Source organism: Nerophis ophidion, linkage group LG04, assembly GCF_033978795.1.
Source record: "Nerophis ophidion isolate RoL-2023_Sa linkage group LG04, RoL_Noph_v1.0, whole genome shotgun sequence".
NCBI classification, from domain to species: Eukaryota; Metazoa; Chordata; class Actinopteri; order Syngnathiformes; family Syngnathidae; genus Nerophis; species Nerophis ophidion.
The window spans coordinates 18,227,098-18,243,489 of record NC_084614.1 but is presented as its reverse complement, the minus strand read 5'-3'; the positions used below and the strand labels follow the sequence as shown (position 1 = coordinate 18,243,489).

At 40.7% G+C, this 16,392-nt stretch overlaps 1 protein-coding gene across 1 annotated transcript in view; it reads left to right on the top strand.

The window, feature by feature from the left end:
* LOC133551045 (zinc finger protein OZF-like) overlaps positions 1-16,392 on the top strand; it is a 50,448-nt gene that overhangs the window by 31,615 nt on the left and 2,441 nt on the right. Inside the window, exon 3 of the mRNA XM_061897331.1 lies at positions 15,500-15,690. Coding sequence (XP_061753315.1) covers positions 15,500-15,690 — 191 coding nt within the window. The remainder of the gene's footprint in view (positions 1-15,499; positions 15,691-16,392) is intronic.

Genomic DNA, 16,392 nt, shown 5'->3' with positions numbered 1-16,392 from the left:
GACAACGGAACCAAACCAGGAAGTGCCACAAAGAACTGAGGAAGACAAATACTAGACAGAATGTGATAACAAACAGAACCAAAACTAGAATATGCCACGATCCAAGATGTGGATCATGACACGTATAAAATGCCCAAGCCATTTTACAACTGTTATTTCTTTATGTCTTTTTTTCAACCAAAAATGCTTTGCTCTGATTAGCGGGTAGTTGAATTAAAAAAAAAATGTTTACAGGGGATACGGCACTGAAAAAAGGTTGAGAACCACTGCCCTAGTCCATCAACAGGTAAAAAGTCAAAAGTGGTCACGGCATGGTCTTGCCGCAGATGCTGGTCAATTTTTTAGGGCATTACGGCGAATGACAAGGGCGGTCGTGGCTTTTTGCCGTGGTTAAAATCGAGCCCGAGGGATTCTACTTGTAGACTGAAAACAACCCATGTTGCCAACAACAAGGACTGTGATTGGTTGGGGACAACCTCCCTGATCTGAACCTGTGTAGAGTTAAGTCCTCGGACTTCTGTGCTACCCACATGTTGTCCGTCAAACAAAACATGTTCCAACTATAGGATGTACACTTCGCACCAGGTCACCTGAGAACACAGGTCTATGATAGACCTTTTTAGTCTTTTGTACACCTGCGGCTGCATCTTTTCGGTAAAGTTGGTCTGGCCTGGTGGTTCTTTGTGGCAATGTTGTGTACTGAGAAGGCAAGGAAGCGACAACCAAGGCCAAACTGCGCTTTACAAGGTTTATTGAAACTTTTGATGAGTATGTGGCGTGTGTATGCTACTCTAAGTGAATGGGTGTAGACCAGGGGTCACCAACCTTTTCGAAACCAAGAGCTACTTCTTGGGTACTGATTAATGCGAAGGGCTACCAGTTTGATACACACTTAAATAAATTGCCAGAAATAGCCAATTTGCTCAATTTACGTTTAACTCTATGTTATTATTAATAATTAATTATATTTATCTTTGTGGAAACACTGATCATCTTAACGATTTCTCACAATAAATATATATAGAAACAGATAAATATATATTTTAAAAAAAAAGGGTATTTCGGTCACATTCCGTCGTACATTTTTTTTCCTTCTACGTAAGGTTTTTTGTAGGGAATAAATGATGAAAAAAACACTTAATTGAACGGTTTAAAAGAGGAGAAAACACGAAAAAAATGGAAATTAAATTTTATCTTCAATTTCGACTCTTTAAAATTCAAAATTTAACCGAAAAAAAGATGAGAAAAACTAGCTAATTTAAATCTTTTTGAAAAAACAAAAAAAAGAATTTATGAAACATCATTAGTATTTTTTCCTGATTAAGATTAATTTTAGAAGTTTGATGACATGTTTTAAATAGGTTAAAATCCAATCTGTATTTTGTTAAAATATATAACAAATTGGACCAAGCTATATTTCTGACAAAGACAAATCATTATTTCTTCTAAATTTTCCAGAATTTTTTTTTTTTTTTTAAACAAATTCAAAAGACTTTGAAATAAGATTTAAATCGGATTCTAAAGATTTTCTAGATTTGCCAGAATATTTTTGGGGAATTTTAATCATAGTGAGTTTGAAGAAATATTTCACAAATATTCTTCGTTGAAAAAACAGAAGCTAAAATGAAGAATTAAATTAAAATGTATTTATTATTCTTTATAATAAATAAAAAAAATACTTGAACATTGATTTAAATTGTAAGTAAAGAGGAGGAAGGAATTTAAAAAGGTAAAAAGGTATTACTGTTTAAAAATCCTAAAATTATTTTTAAGGTTGTATTTTTTCTCTAAAATTGTCTTTCTGAAAGTTATAAGAAGCAAAATAAAAAAATAATTGAAAATATTTAAACAAGTGAAGACCAAGTCTTTAAAATATTTTCTTAGATTTTCAAATTGTATTTGAGTTTTGTTTCTCTTAGAAACAAAGCAAAGCGAGACCAGCTTGCTAGTAAATAAATACAATTTAAAAAATAGAGGCAGCTCACTGGTAAGTGCTGCTATTTGAGCTATTTTTAGAACAGGCCAGCGGGCGACACATCTGGTCCTTACGGGCTACCTGGTGCCCACGGCCACCGCGTTGGTGACCCCTGGTGTAGACGATGTGTAGAATTAATAGTGTAAGTGTTACCAGAGGTTGTTGTCTGTGAGTGTTGGATGAAATCTTTCGTCGAGTCATGGGGGAAAGGCGAACAGGCAGTCCGTAAACAGACAAGCATGAATTGATTAACGAGGGCCCCGACTTAAACAAGTTGAAAAACTTATTGGAGTGTTACCATTTAGTGGTCAATTGTACGGAATATGTACTGAACTGTGCAATCTACTAATAAAAGTTTCAATCCATCAATCAAAGCAGTCGAGGGTAAGAGAGAAGCAGCGTAGTCCGTGTCCGAGCAGGGGTCGAGGATCGAGGAAGGCAGTCAGAGATCCGGATGGATGTCGAGAGGCTGCGGGACACACAAGGGGACATGAACGAGGGAAACGCGGAAGAGCAAAGCACAAGGGAGGGAATGCCAGACGTGATTCTCGCTGGGACGATGAGCGACGTTCTGGGAAAAGGTTCCTCATGTCCGCTGGTCTTTATGTCGCTCCCTCTCATCAGGTCCAGGTGCGTTGATCCGCGATTGTCCTGTTCGAGCCCACGCCGTGACAGGCAAATACCTTTAATGCATCTCATTTTCCGTTACTTTGTATTCAGTCTTATGTCCTCTCACCGCACTCTTAACGACTTGTAGATCGGGTTTTATAACACATTTTTGTTCCCCGAGAGTACTGTGATTGTATATATTTTTTATGTATTTGTTCTTCCAGCTTCGCAGTTCTGTTCTTGTATTTTTGTGTGAGCATCTCAACTTGAACTCGAACTTGAACTTGTTTTCTTTGCCACTCATGTCGTAGTGGTTTATGTTGTGGTTTGTGCAGCCCTTTGAGACACTAGTGATTTAGGGATATATAAGTAAACATTGATTGATTGAATTGCGCAAGAGAACATTTCCTTGTCGAGCACATCCGTGAATACAGTTCCCACGGAAACACTAAGAAAGTATACTGCTTGAACGAGGACAAAATTAATTAGTATATTTTAATACAACATCCTTGATCCTTTGGTGGAGGTCTGTGCTTGACTTACAGCTGCCGATTGGCAACATTTCTCAACTTTTTAGTTGTATCGGCTCAAAAAAAAGAAAAAAACAAGTTGAGATCTTTGGGTTTTTTGCGGCTGAGGGAAAATGTTGTTAGTCACGTACAGAAAAAGATGTACATTTATCTACAGTGCTGACACGATGTGACACACTGTGTGTGTGTGTGTGTGTGTGTGTGTGTGTGTGTGTGTGTGTGTGTGTGTGTGTGTGTGTGTGTGTGTGTGTGTGTGTGTGCGTGTGTGTGTGTGTGAGTGTGTTCTCCGCTAACACACATGACACAAAAGGGGAAGTGTTTGTGTGTGTGTGTGTGTGTGTGCGCGTGGTCTTTACTTGGCTTTAGCGGCGCTTACAGATAGCTGACCTGAGAGGCTTGATCCAACACGCCAAACCACAGGTAAGAAGTAAAAATTTGGATATAAAGTGTGCAAACATTTTAAACGCTATGAGTCCATTTTTTTTTTTTTGTACTTTGTTGAACAATAAGTGTGTTTCGGGGTTTTAAAATGCTTACACTGCGTCACTGTTTGTAACATGTATTCAAAGCAGAATGATGCTCATTTGAAATAATGTAAATCAGCGATGTCAAAGTTGTTTTCATTGAGGGCCACATTGTAGTTATTGCTTTCCCAACATTATAGTTTTTATGCACTTCTTAAAAAAAAAAAAATCTGAAGATTTTAACCTATCAAACCCAAAACCAGTGAAGTTGGCACGTTGTGTAATTCGTAAATAAAAACAGAATTTAAACCCCGTTTTCATATGAGTTGGGAAATTGTGTTAGATGTAAATATAAACAGAATACAATGATTTGCAAATCCTTTTCAACCCATATTCAGTTGAATGCACTACAAAGACAAGATATTTGATGTTCAAACGCATAAACTTTATTTTTTTTTGCAAATAACGATTAACTTAGAATTTCATCGCTGAAACATGTGCCAAAGTAGTTGGGAAAGGGCATGTTCACCACTGTGTTACATCACCTTTTCTTTTAACAACACTCAATAAACGTTTGGGAACTGAGGAAACTAATTGTTGAAGCTTTGAAAGTGGAATTCTTTCTAATTCTTGTTTTATGTAAAGCTTCACTCATTCAACAGTCCGGGGTCTACGCTGTCGTATTTTACGCTTCATAATGCGCCACACATTTACGATGGGAGACATGTCTGGACTGCAGGCGGGCCAGGAAAGTACCTGCACTCTTTTTTTTTTTACGAAGCCACGCTATTGTAACACGTGCTAAATGTGGCTTGGCATTGTCTTACTGAAATAAGCAGGGGCGTCCATGAAAAAGACGGCGGTTAGATGGCAGCATGTTGTTCCAAAACTTGTATGTACTTTTCAGCATTAATGGTGCCTTCACAGATGGGTAAGTTACCCATGCCTTGGGCACTAATGCACCCCCATACCATCACAGATGCTGGCTTTTGAACTTTGCGTCGATAACAGTCTGGATGGTTCGCTTCCCCTTTGGTCCAGATGACACGATGTCAAATATTCCCAAAAACAATTTGAAATATGGACTCGTCAGACCACAGAACACTTTTCCACTTTGGATCAGTCCATCTTAGATGAGCTCGGGCCCAGTGAAGCCGGCGGCGTTTCTGGATGTTGTTGATAAATGACTTTTGCTTTTCATAGTAGAGTTCTAACTAGCACTGACAGCTGTAGCGACAAACTGTAGTTATTGACAGTGGTTTTCTGAAGGGTTCTTGAGCCCATGATATCCTTTACACACTGATGTGGGTTTTTGATGCAGTACCGCCTGAGGGATTGAAGGTCCGTGATATCATCGCTTAACTGCAGTGATTTCTCCAGATTCTCTGAACATTTTCATGATATAATGGACCGTAGATGGTGAAATCCCTTAATTTCTTGCAATAGCTGGTTGAGAAATTTTGTTTTTAAACTGTTTGACGATTTGGCCACGCATTTGTTCACAAATTGGTGACTCTTTGTTTGTGAATGACTGAGCATTTCATGGAAGCCGCTTTTTTTTACCCAATCATGGCACCCACCTGTTCCCAATTAGCCTGTTCACCTGTGGGATGTTCCAAATAAGTGTTTGATGAGCTTTCCTCAACTTCCTCAGTGTTTTTTGACACTTGTGCCAGCTTTTTTGAAACATGTTGCGGGCATCAAATTCCAAATGAGCTAATATTTGCAAAAAATAAAGTTTACCAGTTCGAACTTTGAAGTATCTTGTCTTTGCAGTCTACTCAATTGAATATAGGTTGAAAAGGATTTTAAAATCATTGTATTCTGTTTTTATTTACCATTTACACAACATGCCGACTTCACTGGTTTTGGCTTTTGTAATTTCCACAATATTTCTTTAAAATATACCAAGGTTGTTTTTTTTTTCCATACAGTATGTTCAATTATTATAATGGTTTTTTTTTGTTTTTGTTTTTTTTAGTCGCCATGAAGAATTCTATTGGAAAATGTACGGTGTTTTTTTCATTTTATTCATAAAAACGGGAAAACAGTACCACTTTTTATCTTATACAGGCAACTGAGCTACCATTTTTTTTTTACTGTGAAAACAATTGTTGAACTGTTATTACATTTACAGTAAAACACTGTAAAAACAACCGGTTAAAAAAAAACCTAGCAGTTCAGTTGCCAGAATTGTACCATAAAAAAAAATGGTAAAATTGTTTCAATTTACTGTAATCTACTGTCAAAAAACAACAACAACAACAACACCATAATTGTGTACAATTTCATGAATAACTCGCTTTGAAATCATAAGTTAAGAAGATTTTGAAGTATTCATTTCAACAACAAAAATGTGTGGAAAATATAGTATATTTCCATCCATCCCATCCATTTTCTACCGCTTATTCCCTTTCGGGGTTGCGGGGGGCACTGGCGCCTATCTCAGCTACAATCGGGCGGAAGGCGGGGTACACCCTGGACAAGTCGCCACCTCATCGCAGGGCCAACACAGATAGACAGACAACATTCACACTCACATTCACACACTAGGGCCAATTTAGTGTTGCCAATCAACCTATCCCCAGGTGCATGTCTTTGGAAGTGGGAGGAAGCCGGAGTACCCGGAGGGAACCCACGCATTCACGGGGAGAACATGCAAACTCCACACAGAAAGATTCCGAGCCTGGATTTGAACCCAGGACTGCAGGACCTTCGTATTGTGAGGCAGACGCACTAACCCCTCTTCCACCGTGAAGCCATATAGTATATTTGTTGCATATTAAAGTTGAAAATGTATGCAATTTCTCACAGTACGTATAATAATAATGATAACAATAATAATAGATTTTATTTGTAAAAACCACTTTACATGGAGCAAACAACCTTAAAGTGCTACAGTGTATTAAAACAAATGAAAAAATTTATAAAATACATTTAAAATAAAAACTAGAACACCCAGAACTAGCATGCATACATCTAAAAAAAGTTTTTTTTTTTTTTTAAAGAAGGGTTTTTAAGCCTTTTTTTTAAATCATCCACAGTCTGTGGTGCCCTCAGGTGGTCAGGGAGAGCGTTTCAAATACTGGGAGCGGTGGAGTATATATATTTTTTTTGTCAAAATGGAAAGAAGGAAAACATTTAGTGAGACAAAACACATATTTCCACGCGGAAACATCTGGGCCCTGGGCCTTCATTTTGACACCTGTGCTGCAAATGGAGGACTAAAACGTTTGCCCTGCTTTGTTTTTTCTTGTATTGTATTTTTATAAGAAGAAGTTTTGGCCAGGTAATGGCATCATGAGAGATACTTTTTTTCTCAGTTTGGGGAAAGTGTTGGGTCTTACTGGTGTTGACAGCATAAACAAATTTGACTTTTTTGGGTGATATTGGAGACTGCCGGTGGGCTGGTGACATCACTTCCGAAAACTAGTATTTAATAACTCAAAAAGTATCCCAGCAGTCCCAAGACATTGATACAACGCTCTTTAAAACTGACTTTGAAACATCCATCCATCCATCCATTTTTCTACCGCTTGTCGCGTAACGTTGTAAAATAGTTTAATATGTAAATTTAGACACCATTGATTCCCAACCACGTTGTTGGTTGGGAAATGGCCAAATTTCAATGGTCAAAACGACGTCACAACCTGATATTGAATAAACGTCACTAAAAAGCATGTTTCAATGTTGTCAAATTTTGGTTGGAAAAATGACCTAATTTCAATGGTCAAAATAAGGTCACAGCCTACTACTGATGAAAGTTAAAGTTAAAGTACCAATGATTGTCACACCCACACTAGATGTGGCGAAATGATTCTCTGCATTCGACCCATCACCCTTGATCACCCCCTGGGAGGTGAGGGGAGCAGTGAGCGGCAGTGGTGGCCACGCCCGGAAATCATTTATGTTGATTTAACCCCCAATTCCAACCCTTGATGCTGAGTGCCAAGCAGGGAGGTAATGGGTCCCATTTTTATAGTCTTTGGTATGACTTTGAACTCACAATCTACCGATCTCAGGGCGGACACTCTAACCACAAGGCCACTGAGCAGGTTGAAATGTTTAAAAAATAGTAAACGTCACCAAAATGCCTGTTTCATCATTGTATTTGTGTCGTAGAAAATTGGTTGGGAAATGATCAAATTTCAATAGTCAAAACAACGTCACAACATCCATCCATCCATCCATCATCTTCCGCTTATCCGAGGTCGGGTCGCGGGGGCAGCAGCCTAAGCCGGGAAGCCCAGACTTCCCTCTCTCCAGCCACTTCGTCTAGCTCTTCCTGGGGGATCCCGAGGCGTTCCCAGGCCAGCCGGGAGACATAGTCTTCCCAACGTGTCCTGGGTCTTCCCCGTGGCCTCCTACCAGCTGGACGTGCCCTAAACACCTCCCTAGGGAGGCGTTCGGGTGGCATCCTGACCAGATGCCCGGACCACTTCATCTGGCTCCTCTCGATGTGAAGGAGCAGCGGCTTTACGTTGAGCTCCTCCCGGATGACAGAGCTTCTCACCCTATCTCTAAGGGAGAGCCCCGCCACCCGGCGGAGGAAACTCATTTCAGCCGCTTGTACCCGTGATCTTATCCTTTCGGTCATGACCCAAAGCTCATGACCATAGGTGAGGATGGGAACGTAGATCGACCGGTAAATTGAGAGCTTTGCCTTCCGGCTCAGCTCCTTCTTCACCACAACGGATCGGTACAACGTCCGCATTACTGAAGACGCCGCACCGATCCGCCTGTCGATCTCACGATCCACTCTTCCCCCACTCGTGAACAAGACTCCTAGGTACTTTCGGTCATGACCCAAAGCTCATGACCATAGGTGAGGATGGGAACGTAGATCGACCGGTAAATTGAGAGCTTTGCCTTCCGGCTCAGCTCCTTCTTCACCACAACGGATCGGTACAACGTCCGCATTACTGAAGACGCTGCACCGATCCGCCTGTCGATCTCACGATCCACTCTTCCCCCACTCGTGAACAAGACTCCTAGGTACTTGAACTCCTCCACTTGGGGCAGGCACTCCACCCTTTTCCGGGCGAGAACCAGGGACTCGGACTTGGAGGTGCTGATTCTCATTCCGGTCGCTTCACACTCGGCAGCGAACCGATCCAGTGAGAGCTGAAGATCCCGGCCAGATGAAGCCATCAGGACCACATCATCTGCAAAAAGCAAAGACCTAATCCCGTGGCCTCCAAACCGTCACAACATGATATTAGATAAACGTCAATAAAAAGCATGTTGTATTTATGTTGTAGAGCAGTGGTTCTCAACCTTTTTTCAGTGATGTACCCCCTGTGAACATTTTTTTAATTCAAGTACCCCCTAATCAGAGCAAAGCATTTTTGGTTGAAATAAAGAGATAAAGAAGTAAAATACAGCACTATGTCATCAGTTTCTGATTTATTAAATTGTGTTTGGAAAAAAAGATATAAAAATAAATAAAAACTTGTTTGAAAATAAACAAGGGATTGAATTAAAAATAAAGATTTCTACACAGAGGGCTTCACGGTGGCCGAGGGGTTAGTGCGTCTGCCTCACAATACGAAGGTCCTGCAGTCCTGGGTTCAAATCCAGGCTCGGGATCTTTCTGTGTGGAGTTTGCATGTTCTCCCCGTGAATGCGTGGGTTCCCTCCTGGTACTCCGGCGTCCTCCCACCTCCAAAGACATGCACCTGGGGATAGGTTGATTGGCAACACTAAATTGGCCCTCGTGTGTGAATGTGAGTGTGAATGTTGTCTGTCTATCTGTTTTGGCCCTGCGATGAGGTGGCGACTTGTCCAGGGTTTACCCCGCCTTCCGCCCGATTGTAGCTGAGATAGGCGCCAGCGCCCCCCGCAACCCCAAAAGTAGTAAATGGATGGATTTCTACACAGAAGTAATCATCAACTTAAAGTGCCCTCTTTGGGGATTGTAATAGAGATCCATCTGGATTCATCAACTTCATTCTAAACATTTCTTCACAAAAAAAATCAATATTTATGGAACATGTTCACAAAAAATCTAGCTGTCAACACTGAATATTGCATTGTTGCATTTCTTTTCACACTTACATTCATATTTTCTTGATGTATTATTCAATAAATATATTTATAAAGGATTTTTGAATTGTTGCTATTTTTAAAATATGTTTTAAAAATCTCACGTACCCCTTGGCATACCTTCAAGTACCCCAGGGGTACGCGTACCCCCATTTGTAGAATATAGGTTGGGAAATGACCACATTTCAATGGTCAAAACAACGTCACAACCTGATATTGAATAAACGTCACTAAAAAGCATGTTGTATTTATGTCGTAGAATATTAGTTGGGAAATGACCACATTTCAATGGTCAAAACGACGTCACAACCTGATATTGAATAAATGTCACCAAAAAGCATGTTTCAATGTTGTATTTGTGTTGTAGAAAATTGGTTAGGAAATCACCACATTTCAATAGTCAAAACGACGTCACAACCTGATATTGAATAAACGTCACTAAAAAGCATTTTTCAGCGTTTTGTTTATGTCGTAGAAAATTGGTTAGGAAATGACCAAATTTCAATAGTCAAAACGACGTTCTAACATGATTTTGAATGAACGTCACTAAAAAGCATGTTTCAACGTTGTATTTGTGTAGTAAACAGTTGGTTGGGAAATAACCAAAATTCAATGGTCAAAACATCACAACCTGCTGTTGATTAAACGTCACCAAAAAACATGTTTTACCGTTGTGTTTGTGTCATAGAAAATTGGTTAGGAAATGACCAAAATTCAATGGTCAAAACAACGTCACAACCTGATATTGAATAAACATCACTAAAAAGCATGTTTTAATGTTGCATATGTGTTGTCAAATTTTAGTTGAAAAAATGACCAAATTTCAATGGTCAAAACAACGTCACAACCTGATATTGAATAAACGTCACCAAAAAGCATTTTTCAGCGTTATATTTGTGTTGTAGAAAATTGGTTGGGAAATCACCAAAATTCAACGGTCCAATCAACCCAACATTGATTAAATGTCATCAAAAAGCATGCTGTTTCAAACGGAAACTTTATTCCTTGATCTCTCAGAAACAAAAACAGCGCAAAGTAATAAGACTATTTAAGTTTGAATTTGTAGAAAGTGGCTGAACTTTGACCGAGCAAAGAATCTTTCATAACTGAGAAATGAAAGCAGCACAAACAGCTATTTCATCGGCACAAACGTCATTTTAACAAGAGTTTTACGTGGGGTGGGGAGCCAACTCCACGCAGGTGTGGCGTAATTCTACTTAAAGCAACCAAGCAGGGTGCGGACAAGTACACAGTTTATCTACTTATCTTCTTCCTTCCTTCCTTCCTTCCAGCCTCCCCCTCATTTACTCTTGATTATTGCACAATGCAAAGAATGACTTAACGGAGAATCATCGATTTTCCCTGAATAAGGAAGCAAAAAAATGATGATGAAATAAGACACTGGCAAGTACTGACCAGAAAGCCGAATATTGTTATGACAAACAGACATGGTCCGTCACCAGATTCCCACTCATGAGCAGTGATGGGCTAAATTATATAGCTTAAATAAATATTCCAGTAGCTTGGCGGTAGCTTAGCATACGTTTTTTAACCAGTAGCTTTTCCTGTAGCTTAGCTACTTTTAGACCCACCTAACTCTGTAGTTTACATCAAAGCTACAAGCTACTATAATCCAGGCCCAAAAAAAAATGGACAAAATCCAATGACCTGGATGAATGACAACATACAAATATTTGGAGAAAATCCAGGATTATTGGTTGGTGTTCAGTAAGGGCGAAAAATGACGGACTGGCCTATCAGAGGCAAGATAAGGCAGGTCATTGAAACCAGTAAGCAAAATCGTAACAGTCGCACACTCATGTCACATGACGACAAGGAGTCTGAGACAGAGGGACGCTTCAAGCTGACCACACAACAACAACAAAAACACACTTAAAAATGACAAAGGGATACTCTCCCGTAGATTAGATTTTTCCTTTAGTGATGAAACCAGTAAGCAAAATCGTAACAATCACGCACTCATATCACATGACGACGAGGGAGTCAGAGACAGGGGGACGCTTCAAGCTGACCATACAACAACAACAACAAAAAACATACTTGAAAATGGCAAAGGGATTCTCTCCCGTAGATTACATTTTTCCTTTAGTGATGAAACCAGTAAGCAAAATCGTAACAATCATGCACTCTTGTCACATGACGACAAAGGAGTCACAGACAGAGGGACGCTTCAAGCTGACAGCACAACAACAACATAAACATACTTGAAAATGGCAAAGGGATTCTCTCCCGTAGATTAAATTTTTCCTTAGTGATGAAACCAGTAGGCAAAAACTTAACAATCACGCACTCATGTCAAATGACGACAAAGGAGTCAGAGACAGTGGGACGCTTCAAGCTGACCACACAACAACAACAAAAACACACTTGAAAATGGCAAAGGGATTCTCTCCCGTAGATTAAATGTTTCCTTTAGTGATGAAACCAGTAAGCAAAATCGTAACAATCACGCACTCATGTCACATGACGACAAAGGAGTCAGAGACAGAGGGACGCTTCAAGCTGACCATACAACAACAACAACAAAAAACACACTTGAAAATGGCAGAGGGATACTCTCTCGTAGATTTGATTTTTCCTTTCGTGATGAAGATGACGTGCAGGAATCCGACAAAAATGCGTGTCCTTATCCATATTTAGACAAATGTATGTGAAATAATGCCTAAAACCTTAGTTTTTAGTTGTGTACTAAAATCAAAGCTGCTCTCTTCATCTAAGACATCCAACACAAATTTAGGACCACATTCGGGTGAGTTGAGTTCATGAAAATGTTACAGGGCGGCTTAGCTCTTGAGGGTTCTCGGTTCGATCGCTGCCTCTGCCATCCTAGCCACTGGTGTTGTTTAAAGATACTTAACCCAACTGATCTAAGTGTGACCCCCACTGGTTTAAATGTAACTTAAATAATGGGTTTCACTATGTAAAGTGCTTTCAGTCACTACAGAAAAGTGCTATATAATTCACTTCGCTGACTACCTTTTTCCAAGTAGCTTGCTCATCAGTGTGAGCATGGTACGCGTCATGTGAACCACAGACGCCCGCTTGCAATGCTGACCGCTTTCATTTCCCCGTGGGAACGCCGCGGTGGACGGAGCTGTGACTCAATGCAGTTGCTGGATGCACTTGCTGAGAACAAGATCAACAACACCCGAAAAAGTCCAACCTCTGATATGGAGTTCTCACTAAAAATGGGAATCTTACAACAACTCGTGACTTTTAATTCGATTCTTTGGGGGGGACGATTTGATTTGGAATCAATCCAAACATTATATATAATAAAAATAATAATAATAATAATTTTAAATCTACAGATTAGTTATACCGGTATTAATATCATACCACGATACTAATGAATCATATTTAGTATGATACCGCCTCTAAAATGTACCAGTCCCCCACTCCCCCTGTCGTCGTCACGTCATGACATTGCTGGTTTTACAAGCAGACGAGCATGTTCGGCAGCGCACACTCCCCGGGTAGATATATAGCTAGATAGGTCTTCATTGTCATTGTACAAGTACAACAAAACTTTGTTTTCAGCACAAACCCGTTCAAGATGAAATCGAACAAACAGTGTACAGGGTTACAGAACAGGAACGCTGATGGGTCGCCGTAAAAGATGGGGAAAATGGTATAACACGCTGGGGAGGGATGAGTAAAAAAATACAATCTAGACTGGGCCCCCTTAGGAACCCAGTCTGGAGTGGGAAAAAAAACTCCATAGCAAAGCACATATACATATTACAACGTACATCTCGAGATATCTAGCAACAGTGGGAAGGGAGTGCGGGGTCATGGTGGTAGGCCGCAGCTCTCAGGCGCTGACCATCCTTCCATCACCCCTATGGAATTTGCGTCGAGGACGTTAGATTGGGGGGGTATGTATGTTTGGTGTATATTTTTGTGGATGCATGTTTGTGTGTAAACCTGCAGTGTGTCTCCGTTCCGCGGCGTTAATCTTATGCAGTCGCTTGTCCAAAGTCAACAACAACAGGTGTGTGTCCATGAGAGACAAGGAGGGAGTTTGTCGTGTCTTCGCCGCACTGTCCTTCGGGAGAGTCTCGAAGCCAGGGAAACAATCCAAGTTTGAATGTTTTGTAAACGAGTGGAAATACAATTTGCTTTTCACTCTGAATTGTCTACGACTGGTCCTCAAAATTCATGCTGCAGGGCAGACAGTCCGATGTTATTCAAAATCACAAGTGTCCACAGTTCTGCCCGTGTCCTCCAATCATTTATGGCAGCTTTGGGGTACTTTGAAGACTGCCAGCAACTTCCAATTTGTGGACAAAACCACAGCAACGCTTACTCCAATCAGCAGATGTCCGGTTGTCATCATTCCGAATAGGTAGATATCTTCACGTGCTCGACTGAAAAGGGTCGCCAGGCACGCGGTACCCCTCCTTCTCCCAAGAGTCCGTCGTGTGTCCAGCAACAACCGCTCCGTCACGACACACAGGTTCCTAACTTAGCACACACACACAGAGACAGGAAGGAGGAATTTAAAACTGATGGTTTGGCTTCTCCAAGTAAGGGGAGACACATGTTGAATTTTCCTGAGGGAACTCTCCTGAAGGAATCAATAAAGTACTATCTATCCATCTATCTATTTTCTTGACCTGACCTCCTCCAGGAACTGCAGTCCTGTATAATGACATTTGCTTGTAATAAAGCAGCTTTTGGTTCAGTAAAGCGTCTCTGATGTCGCTTTTGATCCAGCCGCAGTGCCGTGTCATGTGTATTTCCGGACAGAAGGGTGACACGGCACTGCGGCTGGATCAAAAGCGACATCAGAGACGCTTTACTGAACCAAAAGCTGCTTTATTACAAGCGAATGTCATTATACAGGACTGCAGTTCCTGGAGGAGGTCAGGTCAAGAAAATAGATAGATGGATAGATAGTACTTTATTGATTCCTTCAGGAGAGTTCCCTCAGGAAAATTCAACATGTGTCTCCCCTTACTTGGAGATGCCAAACCATCAGTTTTAAATTCCTCCTTCCTGTCTCTGTGTGTGTGTGCCAAGTCAGGAGAGCACATCCTGAATATAAAAGGAGATATTTGTGTGTAATGGTCGTTACGCAACTGCTTTAAGTCATAACTTAATAATAATAACAGCAATAATAATATATTTTATTTGGTATAGTGCTTTTCAGAGTACCCAAAGACGCGTTACAGGATAACAAAATCTAAAACAGTTCAAAGTAATATAAAATACAGGAAATCCAAAAGCAGTACATTGTAAAATACATAACACTGGACATTTACAAGACGGGACATTACAAGACACAGAACACTAATCAAAGGTTAAAAGCAGATCTGAAGGGGTGTGTTTTGGGAAGGCTTTTGAAGGTAGGAAGGTCTGAGCAGTCATGGATGGGTTTGGGAAGAGTTCCAGAGGGTGGGAGCAGCGATGGAGAAGGCTCTATCACCCCAAGCCTGGAGCTTGGTTCTGAGTGGTGAGGAGAGGAGGTTGGCATCAGAAGAGAAGAGATTAAATGTTGGCATTGATATGGACGGGTAGTCTCTTCTCAAGGATAAGGCTATCACTTTGGCATATTGAAGTCCCACTTAGGGCCTCTTTCATTGGAGAAGTGATCCAAACTTAGGGGCCTTATCGTAATATGTGCTGAAACTGAAATACCACTTGGTAGTTTGCTTTCTCCAAGATGAATATTAACATTCACCATATGCAAAACATAATGAGTTAATTAATTCATCGCGGTACAATAATACAATTATGTTAAAACCAGGGCACAAAAGCACCTCCCCACTGCTGATGTAAAGGTGCAAGAGCAAAGAGATTTTTCTTTTAAATACATTTTTTTATACCCGTACGTTTAATTCCTCCTTCAGGTCCCATGATACATACGGGTGCCTCTGGGACTTTGGCATTCCTCAACTCCTCCCAGAGCAGCCTGACGACGAAGGCGGGCGGCGGCGGCGGAAACATGGACATGCTCTCTATCGTCCTCTACATAATGACCATCCTGCTCGGCATCCCAGGAAACGCCATCGTGATCTGGGTGGCAGGCATCAAGCTCAAGGTGGAGGTCTTTTTTTTTTTTTTTGTAACCATGACAACATCGATGTCTTTCGCACTTAGTCTAGCTCCGCCCCTTTAGGGGCACCAATAGAAAGGTCAATCAGTAGGCGTTAGTTTTAATGTTTAAATATATCTCGACACCATTCCGACTGACATGAATTTTTTTTTGCAAATAATCATTAACTTTAGAATTTGATGCCAGCAACACGTGACAAAGAAGTTGGGAAAGGTGGCAATAAATACTGATTAAGTGGAGGAATGCTCATCAAACACTTATTTGGAACATCCCACAGGTGTGCAGGCTGATTGGGAACAGGTGGGTGCCATGATTGGGTATAAAAACAGCTTCCCAAAAAATGCTCAGTCTTTCAAAAGAAAGGATGGGGCGAGGTACACCCCTTTGTCCACAACTGTGTGAGCAAATAGTCAAACAGTTTAAGAACAACGTTTCTCAAAGTGCAATTGCAAGAAATTTAGGGATTTCAACATCTACGGTCCAAAATATCATCAAAAGGTTCAGAAAATCTGGAGAAATCACTCCACGTAAGCGGCATGGCCGGAAACCAACATTGAATGACCATGACCTTCCATCCCTCAGACGGCACTGTATCAAAAACCAACATCAATCTCTAAAGGATATCACCACATGGGCTCAGGAACACTTCAGAAAACCACTGTCACTAAATACAGTTGGTCGCTTTAC